Raw genomic sequence first — 21,417 nt, 5'->3', positions numbered from 1 at the left:
GGAGTGAGGTTAGCGGTCAGGGGCACTTTCTGGCAGCTGCCTGCTTGGGCTCAAAAGGTTTGACTCTTAAGCTTCTAGTCTCCCCAAGCTCTGATTCTCTTTGCTGACCTTGAGCTCAAAGGAAACCTGCTTGAGCAACCCCACTGTTATAAGTGTTACTGGCATTCTGATGATATGGTAACAAGACTATCCTTCATTCAAATGGCCATTGTTTGCTTTGGACCTCCCACCACTCAGCTTCTGGATCTGAACAGTTACTATCTTGTGGATTCTGGAAGAAGACCAGACATATTCAAGATGGAGGAGTTTAACATAATTCTAGCTAACACTCCCTTAGGGCTGGTGCTTGTGGTTTTGAAAGGCAGAGTTCCTGTGTGGTTAACTATTAATGTGTTTTTTGTTCATTCTTTTGATCAATGTTTGCCAGAAAGATAGGCATAAAAAATGGTTGAGTTTTTATTTGCATCTTGTACTTTTTTTACAGTTTGGGAAAATACCATAAGTCTCTGCTTGAAAAAATAGTATAGAGATGGATTTAGAATTTTTGAGTATCAGTGTTTTGGATGATCTGTTTCTTCCATGAGGGAAACTCCTACACGCAGTCCTGTAGGAAAATTAGACTGCTCCCCTGTCATGCATGTCTAGTATGATTTCTTGGAAATTAGGTCCAGAACTAAAAAGGGTTCTCTGCCCAATAGTCACTTACATAGTATTGTTACCGCTGTTGACCGGTGACGAGTCCTTGCTTCCCCAATGTTGAAGAATAACACCAAAGAAGCACCAAAGAAGCACGCCGAGGCAAGGTCAGAGTAGAAATTAGAAGTTTATTAAAGGACAGCAGAAAAGACTTCTCCCGGAGGAAGAAGGGGACCCAAGAGGTGGAATCTGTGGAAGGGATGTTGTCTCCCCTTTTTATAGTTCTTTCAGTGATGGAATGTAGGTGGGAAGGCCCGAGGGGTGGGACACAGGTGGGCCAAAGAAGTAATCTGGTCTGGAAGGACTTCTGAGTCAGCACCTTTTTGCTGGGGGCTGTTCATTAACATTTCTTTGAGGTGGACTTTGGCCTAGGGCCTTTTCGGGACTTCATTAACATTCCATGAGCTGTCCTGCGTTTCCCGGAATCATTGCCAGCATGGCCTCCATTTTAGATTTCACTCGGCATTAGACCCGATTTATCTAACTACACTGGCTACCTAACTTTAAATCTGGCTTCAGTATTAGTGTGAACTCTTGGAAAACAGGATGGAAACCTAATTTATTTCTTGACCTGATTTCCCAGAAATCTTACAGTGTGGCTTATATCTGTGATGCCTTTATTCTGAAGGGATCATGAATTTACAAACTATTTTTCTAAAGAAAACAGTGTTGCACTTTTTTCACATTTTTGACTTGCCAAAACTTTTTCCAATTTTAAAATGTTAAGAAATGACATGATTATTGAGAACAGTGCTTCTCAACCTTTTTTGCACATGGGTGTATCATCTGTAGAACTGTAAAATCTACTGATGCCTGGCTTTCATCCTAGAGATTCTGACTTCAGTGGTCTAGGGTGCTGTTGTGGCAGCCTGAGGTTTCAAAATGTTGCAGATGTTTCTAATGAGCAGCCAGGACTGAGAACCACTGAAGTAAAAGAGTTGGTAGCTGGTACTAATAAAATTATAGTTCTGCTATTAATGTGACTACTTAATAGGACTTCAATATCATTATAAATTAAGTGCCCTACAACTTGAGATACCTGCTACATACTGAACAAGAGTACGATATTACAGTTCACAAAATTTGAGTAGATGCAAGGAAGGGAATTGTACTGTGGTGCTTTTTTTAAATCTCTAAGATAGAGGATATCATAGTTTCCAACTTCCCTGAAGACTGAGTTTCACTGTTAATATCAACTCCTATCACAAAAAACATTTGAATGTTAAACCTTCTCTAATGGCTATTGTATTTTTATCTACATCATAATAATGGCTAAAGAGAATGAGATTGATTAAACCAATGGCTTCCAATAGATCTGTTTAAAGGAAGGAAAATTGTTTTGAATCTTTCAAAACTCTAAATACCTGGCAGCAGGGGGACATTGTTAAGAAAGCCACAACTAAAACACAGAAAAGCCATCTATTTGATTTGTAATGGTAATGTAAATCTTAGCACCACAATCTATTGATAATTTTAAATGTAATTTAGATCCATAGATGATGTAAACATTATAGTTGTAAAATGCTTTATTAAATTGTTTTACTATTAACATGAGAGTTTATTTAAATCATTTCATGGAAATTTAGCACTGTTTCCCTGGTGTGTGGACCAGACATCTCTAAAGCAACATTTCTCTTGTCTGCAAACTGGATTCACAATGGCAATACAATAGTCCTTTCTAAAGAATCATAATTCACATTAACATAGGAAAAACTCCAAAGTCCAACAGGAAAGAAACCTGTTTACCTGTGTTTAACCTAGTATTCCCCAAATATCCAAAGATTTTTTTTTCATTACTATTCCTAGAAACACTTTCAGAAATGCTGCTTTAAAGAAACAGTTTGTCTAGGGGCTGAGGTTGTAGTTCAGTGGTAAAGGGCTTGCCTAGGACATGTGAGTCACTGGGTTCAATCCTTAGCACCACATAAAAATAAATAAAATAATAAAGGTTAAAAAAAAAGAAACAGTTGGCCTAAAATAATGGCATTTAGTCATCAAGGACCTATCAGAATTTGCTCATAAAGTCATCTTTTTCTTTTTGGAAGGAGGGGCAATGGCAGTTCTAGTATCTATTTGAGCCAAGTGGATGGCCATAAGGTAGCTGTCAATTGCCAAAAGGCTTCATTCAGTAGATTTTTATTAATATCTGGATTTATTAGAGCAGGTTTTGACTATAAGGATATAAAAAATAGGTATATGAACTAAGATTTTTTATTTTGTTCCTGCTCGCCTGACTTCCAATGGAATTTTTTTCTTCATTCACAATAAATTAGGGATCACTAAACATTACAAAAATCATTTCTATGCCTTTCATACCACTGAGTGAAAAAATATTAAGCACCTTCTTCTGACTAGGCACTGTGGTGGGGATGTAAAGGCAGAAAGAAATATTCCTACTGGCACCTAGAAGGACATTTTGTATTATTGGAAGTACAACAGGTATGGAGTTAGGTTAAAGGAAGTTTTGAGTTAATTCAGCACGTAATTTATGCTTGTTACCCTGGAGGCATGAATCTTCACCTCATGTCTCATATGACTGGTGGTATGAATTCAAGTGCTAAAGAGAATTCATTAGTAACCTGTACTGAAGATCCTTAAAATACACTTAGTACCAAGCCAAAATTTTTCACTTAAACAGGTTTATTTTAGCAGCTCAATTTTATGACATTCTACACATGTCTTAATAAAATCATCTGTTCTGCATAGATGGCATATTCCACTAGCTCTTACAGTTGATTTTTCTTTTCCTATTTGCTGCTACCTGGCCTAAAGAAAGGGAGGATAAATAAAATGTGCTTGGTAGAAACATGGAGCAGCATTTAATTAATTCTTCAGCAGAACTTTACTTTGCTGGAGACTTCAGTGTCTGGTTTTCTTCTTTTTCAAATCCTGAACAGACGAGAGATCTTCCCTTGGGATATCGAGCACAACACTTACGCAGTTCTTCGATAACAGCCTGACACTTTGATTCGATGTAGTTGTTGGCTGCAAAATAGACAGGGAGACCCCAGTCATGATCTCACATGGCTGAGAAGGTAAAAAGATCAGCACTTACTATCTCTTTTAACTATGGAACTGGAAGAAAAAAGACATATCTAAGTCAATGAAATTCTTTCTGATTTAGATACCTGTCAATAGGTCAATTAGGGAAAAAAAGTATGATGTACAAAGTACTCGAAAACTTTTAGTACATCATTTCCTTTTACTAGTGAGTTAATAGATTATCTTTCTTTTAAGGCAGTGGTTATTATTAGTATTAGTAGTCACTGATCTCTTGGAAATTTGATAAATTAGAAAAATGTACAGGACCCACATATGTAAGCATGATTTTTAAAGGTTATAAATACACATAGAGAATATACAATAAAGACCTTATGGCCTCCATAGCCTAAAATATTATCTGCTTGGCTCTTCACAGAACACATCTGCAGAGTCCCTAAGTAGGGAGAACTTGATGTAAAAGATTTTATGTCAGCTGCAGGTAATCTGAGAAGCTGCATGGAAGTTAACTATACCACTTACTAGTTATGTGACCCTGGACAAGTTACATAATTTCTGAGTCTATTTTTCCAGCTCAAAAAGGGCAGTCATAGTAGTGTCCATCTTGTGTGAAAGGATTAAATTTTTTACCATGTGTAAAGCCCTTCACATCTAGCAAGTGTATAGTCTTTTCTGCTTTCACTGTTTCATATTGCACCAAGAGTGTGGAACCAATTTTTTAACTTGGTTCTTGTTCTCCTATTGTCTTATTGTCCTTTTGAGTTACTACTTCAAATCATATAAGGATTTATTTAGGAGAAGAAATTATAAGCAAAAAAATTAAAAGCCCACATTTTTTCCTTTTTTATTAAAGTTGGAGAGAATAAAGAAAATTATGACTAAAATGATATTATTATGCTTTGTATACAATAAGAGACATGAAAAATTGTGCTCTATTTTTGTAATATGAAATGAATTGCATTTTGCTGCCATATAGCAAATTAGAATTAAAAAAATTAAAATGGTATTATGCATCAACATTTTAGAATAATCTAAAAGACTATAAAATAGTGCTTCCATCATAATATGAACCAAGATAAACGAAATAAGGGTTTTCTTTAGGTGGTGGGTATTTGGGGAATCCTTAACCATTTCTCCTTTACTTGTTTCTATAATTTCAAGAGCATCCATCTATTACTTTAATAATGGGAAAATTACCAAAAAGCCAATTTTCAGGTAGTTCTATAGCTTTTTTTTAATTTGTTCTGGCAATAATCATTTGCTGATAAAAAATAAAATCCTCTAATATGAATTGAAGCTAAACAGGCAAATAACGTCAAATATTCCTTAATAGAAATTCACTTTTCATACTGAGTGAATTGCTGAATCTGGCAGCCTGAATTCCAATTGTATTTTCAAACCACCTTATACCAAATTGGTTTAAATAAAAGAGTGGTCAGTTGCAGCTTCAGTGAAGCCTGGTTTACTCTTTTCTTTTGTCTTGCAGTGCTGGAGACCAAACTCAATGCCTTGTACATGCTAAGTAAACACCACTGAGCAATTCCCCCTGCCTTGAAGACTAGTTTTAAAATGAGTCAATTTACAAAGGACTTTGCTCCACATAAGAATTAGAACCAAAACATTAAAAATCAAAATGGTAAGAAATATTAAGCATCTCTATAATAACTTTGAACGAAAATGGTCTCAATTCTCCAATTAAGAGTCAGGCTGGCAAAATGGGTTAAAAAATAAGACCCAATTATATATTGTTTGCAAAAGACTCACCTTGCAGGCAAAGACAGCCACTGTGAAAGTGAAAGGATGAAAATGGATATACTATGTGAACGGAGTCAAAACAAATTACTCTCATCCGACAAAGCAAACTTCCAAGTCAAAATTAACCAGGAGAGAAAATATCATACTGCTAAAGGGAAGAATCCAACAGGAAGATATGATAGTATATATTTATGCCCCAAATGTTGGTGCACCTAATTATATAATGCAGACACTACTTTTGGTATAAAGACTTGGATAGATCCCAGTATGAAAATACTGGGTGATTTCAACACACCTCTCTCACCAACAAATAGATCATTTAAACCTAAAAAAAATACTATAAACCTAAATGAAATCTATAGAAAATTTCATCCAATAATACCTGAATACACTTTCTTCTCAGCTGCTCATGGAACCTTCTCCAAAATAGACCATATTTTAAGTCATAAAGCGAGTCTTGGCAAATATAAAAAAAAGATTGATATATTCCCTTGAATCTTATCAGATAATGGAATGAAATTAGAAATCAATACTAAGAAACTGTAGAAACTATATAAACACATGGATATTTAACAATAAACTTTTGAGTGAGAGATGAAACCGGTGACATTTGAGGAGAAATTTTAAAATTCCTAGAATTGAATGAGAATAGACATAAAACAAACCAGAAACTGGAACACTATGAAGATGATTCTAAAAGGAAAATTTATAGCTATGAATGCCTCCCTAACAAAATCATAAAGATTCAAAATAAATAACCTAATGATGTACCTCAAAGGTCCCAGTGAAACAAGAACAAATCATTCCCAAATAAGTAGTAGGAAAGAAATAATTAAGAGCTGAAATTAATAGAGAATAAAAAGTAATACAAGGGATCAATGTAACAGATTTGGTTCTTTAAAAAGATAAACAAGATTGATAAGCCCTATGTAAACTACCCAAAAATAGAGAAGATCCAAATTAATAAAATTAAGAGATGAAAAAGGAGATGTCATCACAGAAAACTCTGAAATTTCAGAGACTACTTTAAAAACTTACATTTTAAATCAGAAAATCTAGAAGAAACGGACATGTTTCTAAACACATACAAGGTATCAAATCTGAACCAAAAAGATTGAAAATCCAAACAGACCTAATAAGTAATGAAATTAAACTAGCAATTAAAATCCTTCTAACAGCCAGGTTTGGTGACACATTGTAATCCTAGCAGTTTGGGAGGCTGAGGCAGGAGAATCCAAGTTCAAAGTCAACCTCAGTAACTTAGCGAGACCCTGTTTCAAAATGAAAAATAAAAAGGGGGCTGGGGATGTGGCTCAAGCGGTAGCACGCTCGCCTGGCATGCGTGTGGCCCAGGTTCGATCCTCAGCACCACATACAAACAAAGATGTTGTGTCCACCAAGAACTAAAAAATAAATATTAAAAAATTCTCTCTCTCTCTCTCTCTCTCAAAAAAAAGGGGGGGGGGCTGGGGATGTGGCTCAGTTATGACTCAGTGGTTAAGAACTCCTGAGTTTAATCCCAAATACCAAAAAATAAAAAAAAATCCTTCTAACAAAGAAAAGCTCAGGACCAGATGGATTCATAGCTGAATTCTATCAGACCTTTAAAGAAAAAAAAATAATGCCAGTGTTCCTGATAGTATTCCATGAAGTCAGAAAAGGGGGGCACCCCCAAATTCATTCCACGAAGCCAGCATCAACTTGATACCAAACCTTATAAACACGTCAAATAAAGAAAACCACAGGCCGATATCCATGATGATCATAGATATAAAAAATCTTAATAAGATGTTAGCATTTCATTAAAAACCACATTAAGAAGATTGTACACCATGATCAAATTATTTTTACACCAGGGATGCAAGGATATTTCAACATATGCAAATCAATAAATATAATTCATCACATAAATAGATTTAAAGACCAAATCACATGATCATAATAACAGGAGCAGAAATAAGCCTTTGATGAAATCTAGCACACATTCATGTTAAAAGCACTGCAAAAAACTAGGGATAGGAGGAACTTACCATCGCACCATACAGGCTATATATGTCAAACTCAAAGCCAGCATCATAGGGAATGGGAGAAAACTGAATGCATTTCCTCTAAAATCAAGAACAAGACAAGAATATCCACTCTTACCACTTCTATTCAATATAGTCTTTTAAACTAGCCAGAGAAATTAGGCAAGAGAAGGGAATCAAAGAGATAAAGTAGGAAGAGAAGAAGTCAAATTATCACTGTTTGCAGATAGAATTCTATACATGAGACCCAAAAATACTTCAATAGAAGACTTGTGGAGCTGACAAACACTAGTCAGCTGATATTCATCAGCATTTATTGATTTTTGTATGTTGAAACATCCTTGCATCCTTAGAATAAAACCAATTTAGACAGGCGTGGTGGCATATGCCTATAATCCCAGTGGCTGGGCAGGCTGAGGCAAGAAGATCACGAATTCAAAAGCCAGCCCCAGCAACTTAACAAGGCCCTAAGCAACTTAGTGAGATCCTGTCTCTAAATATAAAAAGGGCTGGGGATGTGGCTCAGTGGTTAAACGTCCCTGGGTTCAGACCCTGGTACAAAATCAAATCAAACCAAACCAAACAACAACTTGATCATGATGTATACAATCTTCTTAATGTGTTATTGAATATGAAATGCTAATATTTTATTAAGGATTTTTATATCTATGTTCATCAGAAATATCAGTCTGTAGTTTAATTGATGTGTTTATATGGTTTTGGTATCATGGTGATGCTATCTTCATAGAATTAATTTGGGAGTCCCCACCCTTCTCTACTTTATGGAATAATTTGAGGAATACAAAATCCACTTTAAAAAAACCAATAGTTTTACTATACACCAATAATGAACTGCTGAGAAGGAAATCAGGAAAAAATTTCTTTCATGATACCCTGAACACCAACCAACCAACCAACCTATGGATAAATCTAACCAAGGAGGTGAAAAACCTCTACAATGAAAACTATAGAATATTGAAGACCTCGGAAGATGGAAAGACCTCCTGTATTCCTGGACAGGCAGAATTGAAGTTGTTAAAATGGCCATATCACCAAAAGCAATCTGCAGATTCAATGCGATCTCCATTAAAACACCAATGACACTCTTCACAGAACCAGAAAAAGCGGTCCTGAAATTCATATGGAAGAATAAAAGACCCAGAATAGCAAAGCAATTACGCGCCACACTACCTGATCTCAAATTATACTACAGAACTACAGTAACAAGAAACAGCATGATATTGGCAACAAGATAGACATAATGACCAATGGAATAGAAAAGAAGGCAGAAAACATATTCATACAGTCACCTGATCCTTGACAAGGTGTTCAAAACATACATTGGAGAAAAGGCATCCTTTTTAACAAATAAAGCTGGGAAAACTGGTTATTCATATGTAGAAGAATAAAACTATTTCTCCGTATCTTACCCTACACAAAAATCATCTCAAAATGAATCAAAGACCTAGCAATTAGACCAGAAACACTGCAACTGCTAGAAAATAGGAGAAACACTCCATCATATAAGTGCAGGCAATGACTTCCTCAATAGGACTGCTAAAGCTCAGGAAATAAAACCAAGAATTAATAAATGGGATGGTGTCAAAGTTTCTGCACAGCAAGGAAAACAATTAAGAGTGTAAAGAGAGTGATGAAAGAGCAAAGAATTATAATGCATTATGCTGTCATATATAAATTAAAAAACATATAGTCATCTGAAATATATAACTTTAAACCAAAGAAATTTCACAGCATTTTTCAAAATAAATAAATAAATAAATGTAGGTATATAACTTCTGCCTCAGTATTTCCACAACAAAGAATATGTTCTAGATTTACAAATTCCTATGTTCAAGCAAGATACACTTATGATGTCATTCATTCCATAACTGTAATCTAAAAAATGAGGAAGGAAGCAAGCAAGCAAAAAGAAGGAGGGGATGAAGAAAGAAAGAAAAATGGAAAGAAAGGGAAATTACCTATTGATAAAAGATTGATTAGTTAAATAAATAACGCAATATGCAGCCAACTGGGAAAAAAGAGTGTGAAGAGAAAGTCTTTGGAATGGGAAAAAATCTTTGCCAGCTACTCTTCTCTAACACAGGATTTAGATCCAGAATATATAAAGAACTTGAAAGAATTATCACCAAAAAACAAACCAATCAATGAATTAAACAGACATTTCGCAAAAGAAAAAAATACAAATGGTCAACAAATAGGAAAAAATGTTCAACATCTTTAGAAATAAGGAAATTGCAAATCCAATCTACACTGAGATTTCATCTCACTTCCATTAAAATAGCATTCATTAAGAATATAAAAAAATACAAAAAGTAATAAATGCTGGTAAGGATGCAGGGTAAAAGGAATACTCATTCACTGTTGATGAGACTGTAAATTAGTACAACCACTATGGAAATCAGTAGGAGGTTCTTCAAAAGACTAGGAATGGAAGCACTACATGACCCAGCCATACCATTTTGAAAGAACTAAATTCAGCATATTATATCAATATGTATATATTGTGTTTGATTCTCAGCACCACATACAAATAAATAAAGGTCTGTCAACAATTTTTAAAAAAAAAATTAAAAAGAAGAGTAAATTATGTCATTTGCTGGTAAATGGATGAAACTGGAACACATCGTGGTAAGTGAATAAGTCAAACTCAGAGAGTCAAGAGTAGATAATATGCAGAAGCTAGAGAGAAAACAGGAATAAAAAAGGGGATCTCATGAAAACAGAAGGGAGACCATTAGAAAAGAAAAAGGGGACCAGGATATCAAGGAAGGGATAGAAAGGGCAATTGTTAGGGAACAGAGTTGAATAAATTATGTTATATGCATGAGTGAACATCTCACAATGATCCCACTAATATATATAATTATAATGTACTAATAAAATGTTTTTTTAATGAAAGTAAAAAATTAAGAGTATTTTTGCGTTTTTAGATATATTAATCAAGGAGCATGCTTTAAAAAATAGTAAGAACACTAAAAAAAAAAATTGAGGAAGACCTTAGAAGAGGGAAATATCTCCCATGCTCCTGGATAGGCAGAATTAATCTTGTCAAAATGGCCATACTACCAAAAGTGCTATATAGATTTAATGCAATTCCTATTAAAATGCCAACTATACTACAATGACATTCTTCATAGAACTAGAAAAGAACAATCATGAAACGTATATGGAAAAATAAGAGACCCAGAATAGCCAAAGCAATCCTTAGCAAGAAGAGTGAAGCAGGAGGCATCACAATATCAGACATTAAACTATACTACAGAGGTATAGTAACAAAAATAGCATGGTATTGGCACAAAACAAACACGTAGACCAATGGTACAGAATAGAAGACACAAAGACAAACCCACATAAATACAGTTATCTCATACTAGACAAAGGCATCATAAACATTTATTGGTGAGAAGATGGCCTCTTCAACAAATGGTGCTAACAAAATGAAATTAAACCCTGATCTCTTACCCTGCATGAAACTCAACTCAAAGTGGATCAAAGATTTAGGCACTAGAACAGAGAACCTGTGTGAAATAGAAGAAAAAGTAGGCCCAAATCCTCACCATGTCAGCCCAAGTTCTGACTTCCTTAATAAGACTCCTAAAGCAAAAGAAGTAAAATCAAGAATCAATAAATGGGATGAATTCAAACTAAAAAAGATTGTTCTCAGCAAAAGAAACAATAATATGAAGAGAGAGCCTACAGAATGGGAGAAAATCTTTACCACATACACCTCAGATACAGCACAAATCTCCAGGATATATAAAGAACTCAAAAAACTTAATACCAAAAAAAAAAAAATCAATAAATGGGCCAATGAACTGAACAGACACTTCAGAGAAGAAGATATACAATTGATCAACAAACATGTGAAAAAATGTTCAACATTTCTAGCAGTTAGAGAAATGCAAATCAAAACTACTCTAAGATTCCATCTCACAGGCTGCAGTTGTGGCTCAGTGGTAGAACGCTCGCCTAGCATGTGCAAGATACTGGGTTCAATCCTCAGCACCACTTAAAAATAAAATAATGGTATAAAAAAGGATAATGACTTAAACGTGCATGCAATTAAAAAAATAAGATTTCATCTCACTGTCAAAATGGCAGTTATCAAGAATACAAGCAACAATAAATGTTGACAAGGATGTGGTGGAAAAGGTACACTTATACATTGTTGGTGGGACTGCAAATTGGGGCAACCACTATGGAAAGCAGTATCGAGATTTCCTCAGAAAACTGGGAATGGAACCACCATTTGACCCAGCTATCCACTCCTCAGTTTATACCCAAAGGACTTAAAATCATCATACTAAAGTGATGCAGCCACATCAATGTTTATATCAGTTCAACTCACAATAGCTAAACTATGGAACCAACCTAGGTCTCCTTCAACAGATGAATGAATAAAGAAAATATGGTGTATATATATACACAATGGAATATTACTCAGCCTCAAAGAATAATGAAATTATGGCATTTGCCAGTAAATGGATAGAACTAGAGAATATCATGCTAAGCGAAATAAGCCAATCCCCCCAAACCAAAGGCTGAATGTTTTCTCTGATATGTGGATGCTAATTCACGATGGGGAGTGGCTAAGAAAGAATACAATTACTTTGGATTAGGTAGAAGGGAGTGAAGAGAGGGGAGGTGTTTAGGGGTAGGAAGGATAGTAGAATGAATCTGACATTATTACATTATATTACGTATTATTACATTATGTCCTATGTACATAAGGACATGTGATTCTACATCACATACAACCAGAAGAATGAGAAATTATACTCCATTTATATATAATGTGTCAAAGTACATTCTACTAAAAAAAATAAGATTTCATCTCACTGTCAGAATGGCAGTTAGTTATACAAGCAATAAATGTTGCTTGTATACCTAATTAAAACAAATAAAAACAATACTTGTGGGGTGGGGTTGTGGCTCAGTGGTAGAGCACTCATGTAGCATGTGGGAGGCCCTGGGTTCAATCCTCAGCACCACATAAAAATAAAATAAAGGTACTGTGTCCAACTACAACTAAAAAATAAACATTTTTTAAAAACTGTTTGGAAGACTCCTTTCTAGGTCCTATTAGAAATACTATATAACTAGTAGCAAAAACAAATGTTTTAATGAGCTAAATGGTTATCTTTAGAAAAATAAAAATACTTTGTATGTAATTTATCAAATGTAAAATACTATACTAGATCTTATTTTAAATTAGAAACAGAACACTAGAATCACCACCCCTCTAGGAACAGTTTGGTAAAAGAATGAGATCTAGACCAAAACCTACCACATTTAAGCATGTAATCATCACCACTACATAATCATCACACTTTTTGTTTATTGGGGGTTTTTAGGGGTTCAAAAATTGGTTTATAACCTTTAATTGTGTAATCATTGCATGATATGATTCTGTTCATCACTATTATAAACAAAGCAGCAATGTAAATATATATATGTGTGTTTGTGTATATATAAAGATATGTTGTAAAATTTATTCATATTATCCAGTATTATTTGAAAAGCAACATTTGATAAAATCTGGCAAATATTATGTATGCAAGATTTTTTAAAATATTTTTTTGAAATTTATTTTTAGTTATAGATGGGCACAGTACATTTATTTATTTATTTATTTTTATATGGTGCTGAAGATTGAACCCAGTGCTTCACGCAAGCTAAGCAAGTGTTCTACTACTGAGCTACAGCCCCAGCCTCTATATGTAACATTTTGATAAGAAAAAACTGGCTCTTGGGAGGGGCTAGGGTTGTGGCTCAGTGGGAGAGCGCTTGGCTAGCATGCACGAGGCACTAGGTTCAATCCTCAGCACCACATAAATGTAAAATAAAGATATTGTGTCCACCTAAAACTAAAAAATAAATATTTAAAAAAAGCAAAAACTGGCTCTTTAGAATAATAGACATGTGTTAATTGTAGGAACTACTTCCCAGGAATTTTTTATTCACAGTCATTTTTTGTCTAAGTTTTACTCAAATTCACTGTTTTTCTTTTAGCCTAAATTTTTCATTTTAATTATCTATTTGGCTTTTTTTTTTTTCAGTGCTGGGGACTGAACCCAAGGGTGCTCTACCACAGAGCTACATCCCTATCTCTTTTTTCTGTTTTTTGAGACAGAGTCTTGCTAAGTTGCTGACGCTGGCCTTGAACTCTCCATCCTCCTTCCTCAGCCTCCTGATCAATAGGATTGGAGATATGCACCACTGCGCCCAGCCATCTGTATGTATTCTTGTTGCCATGTGTTTAAAATTCCCTCAAAATTTATGTGGAAAAAAACAAAATAAAAAGAACTTTGCTCAGCTCAGGAATTCTCAACTCTGGCTGTGCATTAAAAATCATCTCATGCAGGACATGGTGGTGCATACCTGTAATCTCAGTGGCTCAGGAGGCTGAGGCAAGAGCATCACAGGTTCAAGTCAGCATCAGCAACTTGCAAGGCTCTCAGCAATTCAGCAAGACCCTATCTCAAAATAAAAAAATACAAAGGGCTGCGGATGTGCCTCAATAGTTAAGCACCTCTGGGTTTAATCCGTAAAACAACAACAACAAAAATCTGCTTAACTCTCCAGAATGATTCATGTTCAGACCCTAGCTCCAGGAATTCTGATTTAATTGTTCTAGGCAAGTCGTTAAAACTCTCCAGATGATTCTAATGTACAATTAGGATTGAGCTCCCCTAACTTAGAGCATATCACTTTTTATTTTTTGTATAAAAGAATAATTGGTCTCTTACAGTTTACAGATAAAGTCAAAAATATCTTAAAAGCATTTTACATACTACCTTGTAAACATTTCTGTATTGCACAGGCTTGTTTCTGGCACGGATCCTTTTGCGGCATATCCAGAAAACTAAAACAAGAAAAATGATTTTTATTTTGCTTTTTTACTCATAAATAAAGCTCCTTACATGGAATTTTCTTCAGAGACAATTAAAAATTACACTATAAATACTCTTCCCGTGTAGGATGAACCAACTGTATTTTTATAATATCCAGTTCTTTAAGGTTAGAAGAAATAAATAGCTTTACATGGGAAAAAAAATCCTTAAATTCAATGTACTCGTCCTGCATATTATAAACAAATGTTGGGCCAGAGGAACTGATGCTGCAGGTCAATGGGCCTAGACAGCTGCCCATTTGTATCATTCAGAGAGGAAACCCTTAATAAATGATTGAATTTCCTCAGCCTTTTTCCTCACTACTCATGTGTAAAATGAGATCATACCTACCTCAAAGGATTGATGGAAGAACTAAATGTGATAAAGATATAAAGTGTATAGAATAGTGTCTAGAAGGCAGTAAGTAAAGATTCAAAACATGGTGATTATTATTACCAAGACTCTTTTTTTTTTTTTTTTTTTTTTTGAGACAGGGTCTTGCTATATTGCTGAGGTTGGTCTGGAACTCCTGAATTCAACCTGCCCTCAACCTGCCCAGGAGCTATGATTATAGGCGCATGCCACTGCACCCAGCCCAATGCTTTAAAAAAAACATTTTAATGTATATAAACTGTTATAATTACTTTGACTCAGGAAATTCTTTATAGGTGGTAAGTCCTTTCCTAGAAATCAGCAATGTTTGTCTACTATGTCCTGAGAAAGGTGCTTATTGATTAAGCAGCTAAAATGAGTTTGTGGAGCTCTTATGGAAACCAGCCTATTTAAAATATGTAACCAAAGAAGGAATTTTAGTGCCTACAATCTTGATGTGCAACTTCTAATAATTGGAAGACACAATTTCAGAAAGAAAAAAGGCCTAGAAGCCTTTGTAGCTAATTTCATCAATGCAAATAATTTTTTTTCAGAATCCCCTAAGTTCTCAATAGATACAAATTAGGTCAGTACTGGGATGGGAAACACCAGAGCAAAACCTAGGATATTTACAGGATGGGAGAAGGAAAGGCAGGTGAATGTGCTGCAGGGCAAATAAGCGACAAATAGATGTTGATGCTGCTAGGAGCTGCTCTCTTCTCTCTAAATCAGTACCAAGTTCTTGGTGATCAGGGCATCTGTTCTGTAGCACGTGCTGATTTTTGTGGGATTCATCAGATCCCAGTTCCAGCCGATGATGTCCATTAAAGGTTCTATGGCAATTTCCAAAGGAGTCAATTTCAAGTTATGTATCCTTACTAAATGCTTTTGTTGACTCATTTTGTGCCTGTATAACCCTCTCTCTGCAGTGTCACTTGCAGTATTCTTCATAACCCTTCCTAAACTTCTGTGTTCTTGATGAGTTTTTCAACCCATGCCCTCCCCCCTGGGCCCAAGGGTGGGTGCACTGCAGTGGTGGATGAAGTGATTGCCATATACTGAACAGAATAGAGGAGCATATCTTCCTAGAATCCCAGCACCTGGAAAAAAAAATCATTAAAATCACCACAACGGAATAGAGTGAAAACAAAGAAGGGGAGGAAGGTGGAGAAATAGAAATACATACCGGGTTAATCATCAGGCAAAAGCTTAAGCAACAGCTCCTGTACTCCCCTGACCTGTCAGGAAAAGAAAAGTTTATAGAGTACTCTGTTATGAGAGTTCTAATACAATGAGAAATGACTAAGCAATATGTGTACCATTAAATGATGCTGTATCTGCCACAAGCGAGAGTTGTTATCCATGTAGCGCTCCTCTGGGTAGAGTTGCCACATGAGAGGTAGCTGGGAGGTTAGAAGATGACTTGGCCTAGCTGCATTACCTAAGGGAACCTGAATTTGCTGGACTCGTGCCCTTAGGAAACTTGTCTCCTAATGGAAGAGAATGATTAAAAAAAAAAACACACACACACACACACACACACAAATATTTCAGAATATTGAGACTGGTTAGAAACCAAGTTACTTGAAAGCAAAATCAAAGAAATAAGCAAAATGAAAAGTTACCTCTTCCACAACGGCCACCCATGTGCGCTGGTATTCGTCGCGGTAGATACCCTCTTGGTGAACCCAGAGGTGATCGGGTGGAGCCCCCACATCCTCTCCTGCCATTCTGGGCTTTGGGTTCCAATTCTAGCCCTGCTTTTCTCCACCTAAGCCTGTAGCACCCGTGCACAGGACACAGGTGTGACTTTTGGGGTTTGAATAACTCACCAGTGAGTAAGGTGCCCTGTGACTAGGAACCATCAATCAGAACCAAACCCCATAGATGTCTATTTGCACAGCCTAAATAGAACTAAGGACATCTGAAACTTTCTGCAAGACTAAAAGTGACACTGAGGAAACATTCAGGCAAAGCCTCAGGTAATGCTAACTGTTGACTGCAAAGCACTCAAGAATTCAAAGTGAGTTTTGTGGAAACCTAGGATAAGCAGTACAGGAGGCTAGGTACTGGTCTCATATTCTTTGCATTCACAAAGAAATGTCTGACAAAATGTAAGCAATAGAGAATGCACAGGAGAGTGCCTAAGGACGAAGTATTTTGGCAGGAAGTCAGTAACATGGACATATGCATGCCATATTCCTTAGGTAAAAGCCACTTCCAAGCAGTTTCCATTTTAATAAATGTAAGATTCTGAACCACATGCATGGATTTCTAAACTGGAATTTAAAATTTAAGGACAAAGGACCTATTTATCAGATCACTAGAAAAGGTTACTTATAGCAGCTGGGGATTTCTAGATGATTTCCATGTTTGAAAAAATATTTAGGGTAGCTTCATGGAGTTTCTGAGCTGCAAGAGACTTTAGGGATCATGGTGATGTAGAGCTGAGTGAGAACAAATCATAGTTATCCATCTAGATCTTTGTTTCATTTTAATAATGCTGCAAGATGTTACAAGAGTCCATTTTTTTCCCATTGAGGCATAGGTTTAAATTTTTATCTCCCAAGCCAGAAAAGCCCCTCTACCCTTTGAGAGATCTAAAGGAAGCACAATTCCCAAAATATTTGGGTGGCAGGACAAGCTCTTTGCATAACAATCCTCTGCCCAGGCTGGGATCTCATTTTAGGAACTTACAATAATTTGAGATGCATTTTGCACGAATGAATCTTTTTGTCCTAACTCAGCATTGTGGCATAGTTTCGAAGGTAAAGGTCTACCTTTTTCAGAGAAGATAGGGCAATGGGGAATCTGTTCCACTAAACAAAGACCTCCTATTCACATTAGGTGGCCATTAGGTGGGAAAGAAAATGTAGCATAGCTTGGGAGGTTGTTAGAGCCTTCAGAGTGAGATTGTCTAGAGCAAACCAGATGTCAGAACTCATATGATGCAGGAACAGGAAAAAGTCAGAAATAAGAATTAAACTAAACCAAGCCCTCTTTTACAAGGATAACAATCTGAGTCTGATTTTTTCCTTAATAATGTTAAGTTTTCCTTTCCTAAAAAGGAAAATAGAAAAATACTTTTATACAGGTAAGGAATGGTTTGACTTTTGTGAATAATTTGAGAGCATCACAGTTGTTTCACCCACCATACCCTGAGTAGATCTGATTCTGAGCCTGGCGTATGCTGCTGTTTTCACATGAATGTGCTTCCTCATTTCAAACTCATTAAAGATGAAACTCTTTCACCTTAACCAAATCCTGACAATAGTTCTCCTGATCCTGTACACTCAAAACTTACGAATTATCTTGGATTTCTTCTTCCTTCTTCTTCTTCTTCTTCAATTCTTATATCCTATCTGTCACCTATTCCAGCAAGCACCACCACTACCACTGTATTCAAAATAAACTTTCCCCCAAATACCATGTTCATTTCAAGCTTTATACTTTTCATCTTCCTTCCAACTTGTCTAAAATACATAAGTCTCTATATTTTAAAGCCATTTTTTCCATATACCAGATAACAATCATTCTGCTTCTCTTCCCCAGAGCTTTGGAAAGAAAAGTCACAAACAATACCCAGTATATGCTATTATCAAAATAAAAAGTTAAGGGCTGGGGATGTGGCTCAAGCGGTAGCGCGCTCGCCTGGCATGCGTGCGGCCCGGGTTCGATTCTCAGCACCACATACAAACAAAGATGTTGTGTCCGCCAAATACTAAAAAATAAATGTTAAAAAAAAAATAAAAAAATAAAAAAAAATAAATAAATAAAAAGTTAAAACCTTGATTTTGAGCACCAAAAACAAAAAACAAAAACAAAACAAAACAAAAAAAAAAAACCATAATTGTTGCCAATATTTTTTTTTTAAACTAGAAGCCAAGTGTTAAGGGTTTCAGGACCATATCAACTTCATAGATCCTATCACAACAACACATTAATGTTTAAATTTCTTTTGAATGAAAACAAATTTATATTGGATATACTATATTAAAGTAAAATAATTACAGTGGCAGAGAGGGTAAACAAATTGGAGATGATGTTTTGAGTTACTATGAATCACTACAAAGGGTTCTTATGAGTTACTACAAAATATTCTCAGAAGAAAGGCAATGTGCTGTGTTGCCTTGACCCCGAGGTTAACATGCTGGGCACTAGGCAAGATAAGCCTGGAAACAAACCTCAGAACATTACCCTGAACTTGGGCTTGCTACGAATCAGAAAGCATGGTGACTCAGAGAAAGACAACAACAGTGATCAAGAGACAGAGAAGCCACCATAACCAGGAATGAACAACATTCTCAGTAGAGAAATGCAAAGGCTGAGCAAGAGGAATCAGGTCAAAGCCTATAAAAATGACAAGCTGTATGAATGGAACACCATTTCCTTAAACATGATTCTTAGAACACTTGTTCTCAACATTTTCCTTAGTCAAATAATTTTGGGAATATTGGAGAGTGATACTACCACAGCAAAAGCTCCAGCAAGTTATGCAGTAAAAAACAAACAAACAAACAAACAACAACAACAACAAAAAACTATGCTGTTTAATGTTTCCCAAATTTATTTGACTAGTGATTTTGGGGTTTTTGCATAGATCCTTGTTCACAAAATTTAGGACTCCTTGAACCAAAATGGTTAAAACTTCAAAATAAACTTAGGTACAAGGTACAAAACAATACAGAGAATATAAACCTTTGCAATTCAATTCAAGCAATATAACCATCTGCAAATAAAAAAGTATTTTAAAATGTTTAGATATATTTATAGCTATGTTATCCACTAAAACAGATTTTCCCCAAGGAGGTTACATTGACACCAGAGACCATATTAGCCTAGACAGATTATTTTTAGGCATTTTGTAAATTAGGTTCTAAATGGATAATATATAATCTAGAAGAGCTTCCTTAGGTAGTGATCTAAGTAAAACCATCACTTTTTTTCCTTTATAGAATAACTGTTTTGTGCCTTTTATGAAAAATATAATTTGTTTAAATTTTCAGATGTTTGAACAGTTTTTAAACATTAATCAGTTGAATATGCATATTTTATTTGAAGTCTTTTAATAAACTCATCTAATAACATTGGGTGAAATTATCAACAAACCCTCAAATCAGCCTGACCTGTGTATGATCTGTGATTCTGTAAGTCATAAACTTTGTGACCGTGGACAAGTAAACTTCTCTCCATCTCAATTTCCTGAGGTGTAGGATGAAAATTATGTCTAGCACATAATAAATTTGCTATAAATGTTAATAGTTTTTTTGCACTCCATTAAAAGTTTGGAGGTGTAAAAGGTAGGCATAAGAATTATAAAAGTTAGTTAATGTCATTCTGTTATGAGATTGACGCCCACAACAAAAAGACATGTTTTTCTCTTTGAAGATGCCTAAATAAACTTTATAAATTCAAAATATCCCATTTGAACAAACAATAACGAGAAGAATAGCTGTTGCTGTCCCATCAGGACAGGGTGCACTAGCCATATACAGTAACTGAAAATAATATATAACATAAAATGAAAACTTAAGAGAAAATGTTGATAGTTCCAATGTAATCGTACAGTTGGAAAATTTTCCAACCTTCAGTATTATCAAAATTTATCACGGAAAGCTGTGCCATGTGATCTTTAAGCATTAGGTAAAAATGGAGGTTGCTGGCATGTACATTACAGCTAGTTCACTGATTTGGAGCCCTATTTGTTGGGAGACTTGGGTTGGAACTGACTTGGGAGAAAAGAGCATAGCATCAACACCTCTTCAAGTAGCAGCTTGGGAATGTTCCCTTTCCAGTACTGCCATATCTGCCTGTCTACAGAAATACACAGGAAATAGAAAATCAAATCAGAAACATAAACGCGGATGGACTGTGGAGGCAACATGGCATGTAATTTTCTTTTATATAGAATCGTTCCTAAAATCCTCGTATAAACTTGTGACTTGGAAGATCTGTACTTTTAACCCTGGCACGATGACATACCGCAAAATAAAATTACTTTCATAATGTAATTTTACAATGTCTGGTACCATTGAGACAAGATCTGAGGAAACTTGTTTTCTGGATATCTGATGTGATATATCCGAACGTGAATAAAACCTGAAGTGCCCTAATTCCTCTTCCCCGTATCAAACAAATAGATACCTAAAAGCCTTTGTAAAAAGTAGCAGCAGCCAAGCTCAAGAGTGATACTTTTTCAGATACAGTATAGCACTGTTTCTGCAAAAGGTTACTCACATGAATATAACGTTTCTTGGGCTAATTTCTCCGCCACGAGAACAGCTAGGCTAAAACTTCCAGGTCTCCCACCCCGGGCCACTCGAACCAAGATCGTGACGTGAGCCCGGGAAAAGCCGAGGGGCAACCCCAACCGAGGTCACTAAAACTGAAGTTGCAAGGCGCTGGCCGGCAACCGGAAGTAGTCCAGGGAGAGTTGTACGAGATTCATGGGCAGTGACTTGGAAACAAAACAAAATAAAACAAAACCTTAACTGTTTTAGGACCGACTTTCAAAAGAGCGTCCCTCTGGCTCAAGAGGCCGGCGTTCGCGGAGATGTCGCCTCAAAGGGCTGTCCCCAAAGCGTGTAGGCCGCGCACCGCGCTCCTCAGCGGGCGGGCAAAATGGGCGCCGGCGCTCAAGAAGCGCCTGCCCA

The 21,417-nt window shown here is 35.9% G+C and overlaps 2 protein-coding genes across 7 annotated transcripts; both read right to left on the bottom strand.

Annotated features, from left to right (window-relative positions):
* Positions 1 to 3,318: 3,318 nt before the first annotated feature.
* Positions 3,319 to 21,134, bottom strand: Mtcp1 (mature T cell proliferation 1). Of its 4 annotated transcripts, XM_048796808.1 has the most exons (8): positions 21,002 to 21,134; positions 16,390 to 16,541; positions 16,084 to 16,254; positions 15,951 to 16,002; positions 15,398 to 15,864; positions 14,297 to 14,364; positions 13,881 to 13,975; positions 3,493 to 3,681 (listed from the first exon to the last, which is right to left on the bottom strand). In XM_048796808.1, the coding sequence occupies exons 2-4, from the start codon at positions 16,492 to 16,494 to the stop codon at positions 15,955 to 15,957; spliced, it is 324 nt and encodes a 107-aa protein (XP_048652765.1). In that variant the 5' UTR covers positions 16,495 to 16,541; positions 21,002 to 21,134; the 3' UTR covers positions 3,493 to 3,681; positions 13,881 to 13,975; positions 14,297 to 14,364; positions 15,398 to 15,864; positions 15,951 to 15,954. The 4 variants fall into 4 exon arrangements, with proteins under 4 accessions (XP_048652763.1, XP_048652764.1, XP_048652765.1 ...); XM_048796806.1 differs by lacking the exon at positions 13,881 to 13,975 and having other exon boundaries at positions 3,319 to 3,681; XM_048796807.1 differs by lacking the exons at positions 13,881 to 13,975; positions 21,002 to 21,134 and having other exon boundaries at positions 3,319 to 3,681; positions 16,390 to 18,384.
* Positions 3,319 to 21,390, bottom strand: Cmc4 (C-X9-C motif containing 4). Of its 3 annotated transcripts, none has more exons than XM_048796812.1 (3): positions 21,257 to 21,390; positions 14,297 to 14,364; positions 3,319 to 3,681 (listed from the first exon to the last, which is right to left on the bottom strand). In XM_048796812.1, the coding sequence occupies exons 2-3, from the start codon at positions 14,352 to 14,354 to the stop codon at positions 3,539 to 3,541; spliced, it is 201 nt and encodes a 66-aa protein (XP_048652769.1). In that variant the 5' UTR covers positions 14,355 to 14,364; positions 21,257 to 21,390; the 3' UTR covers positions 3,319 to 3,538. The 3 variants fall into 3 exon arrangements, with proteins under 3 accessions (XP_048652769.1, XP_015363005.1, XP_048652767.1); XM_015507519.2 differs by lacking the exon at positions 21,257 to 21,390 and adding an exon at positions 21,002 to 21,140; XM_048796810.1 differs by lacking the exon at positions 21,257 to 21,390 and adding an exon at positions 15,500 to 15,634.
* Between the last annotated feature and the right edge of the window lie 27 nt (positions 21,391 to 21,417).

This window comes from Marmota marmota, unplaced genomic scaffold (assembly GCF_001458135.2).
Source record: "Marmota marmota marmota unplaced genomic scaffold, marMar, whole genome shotgun sequence".
NCBI classification, from domain to species: domain Eukaryota; kingdom Metazoa; phylum Chordata; class Mammalia; order Rodentia; family Sciuridae; genus Marmota; species Marmota marmota.
Note: the sequence above shows the minus strand (reverse complement) of the source record. Positions and strands in the feature narration are given on the sequence as shown.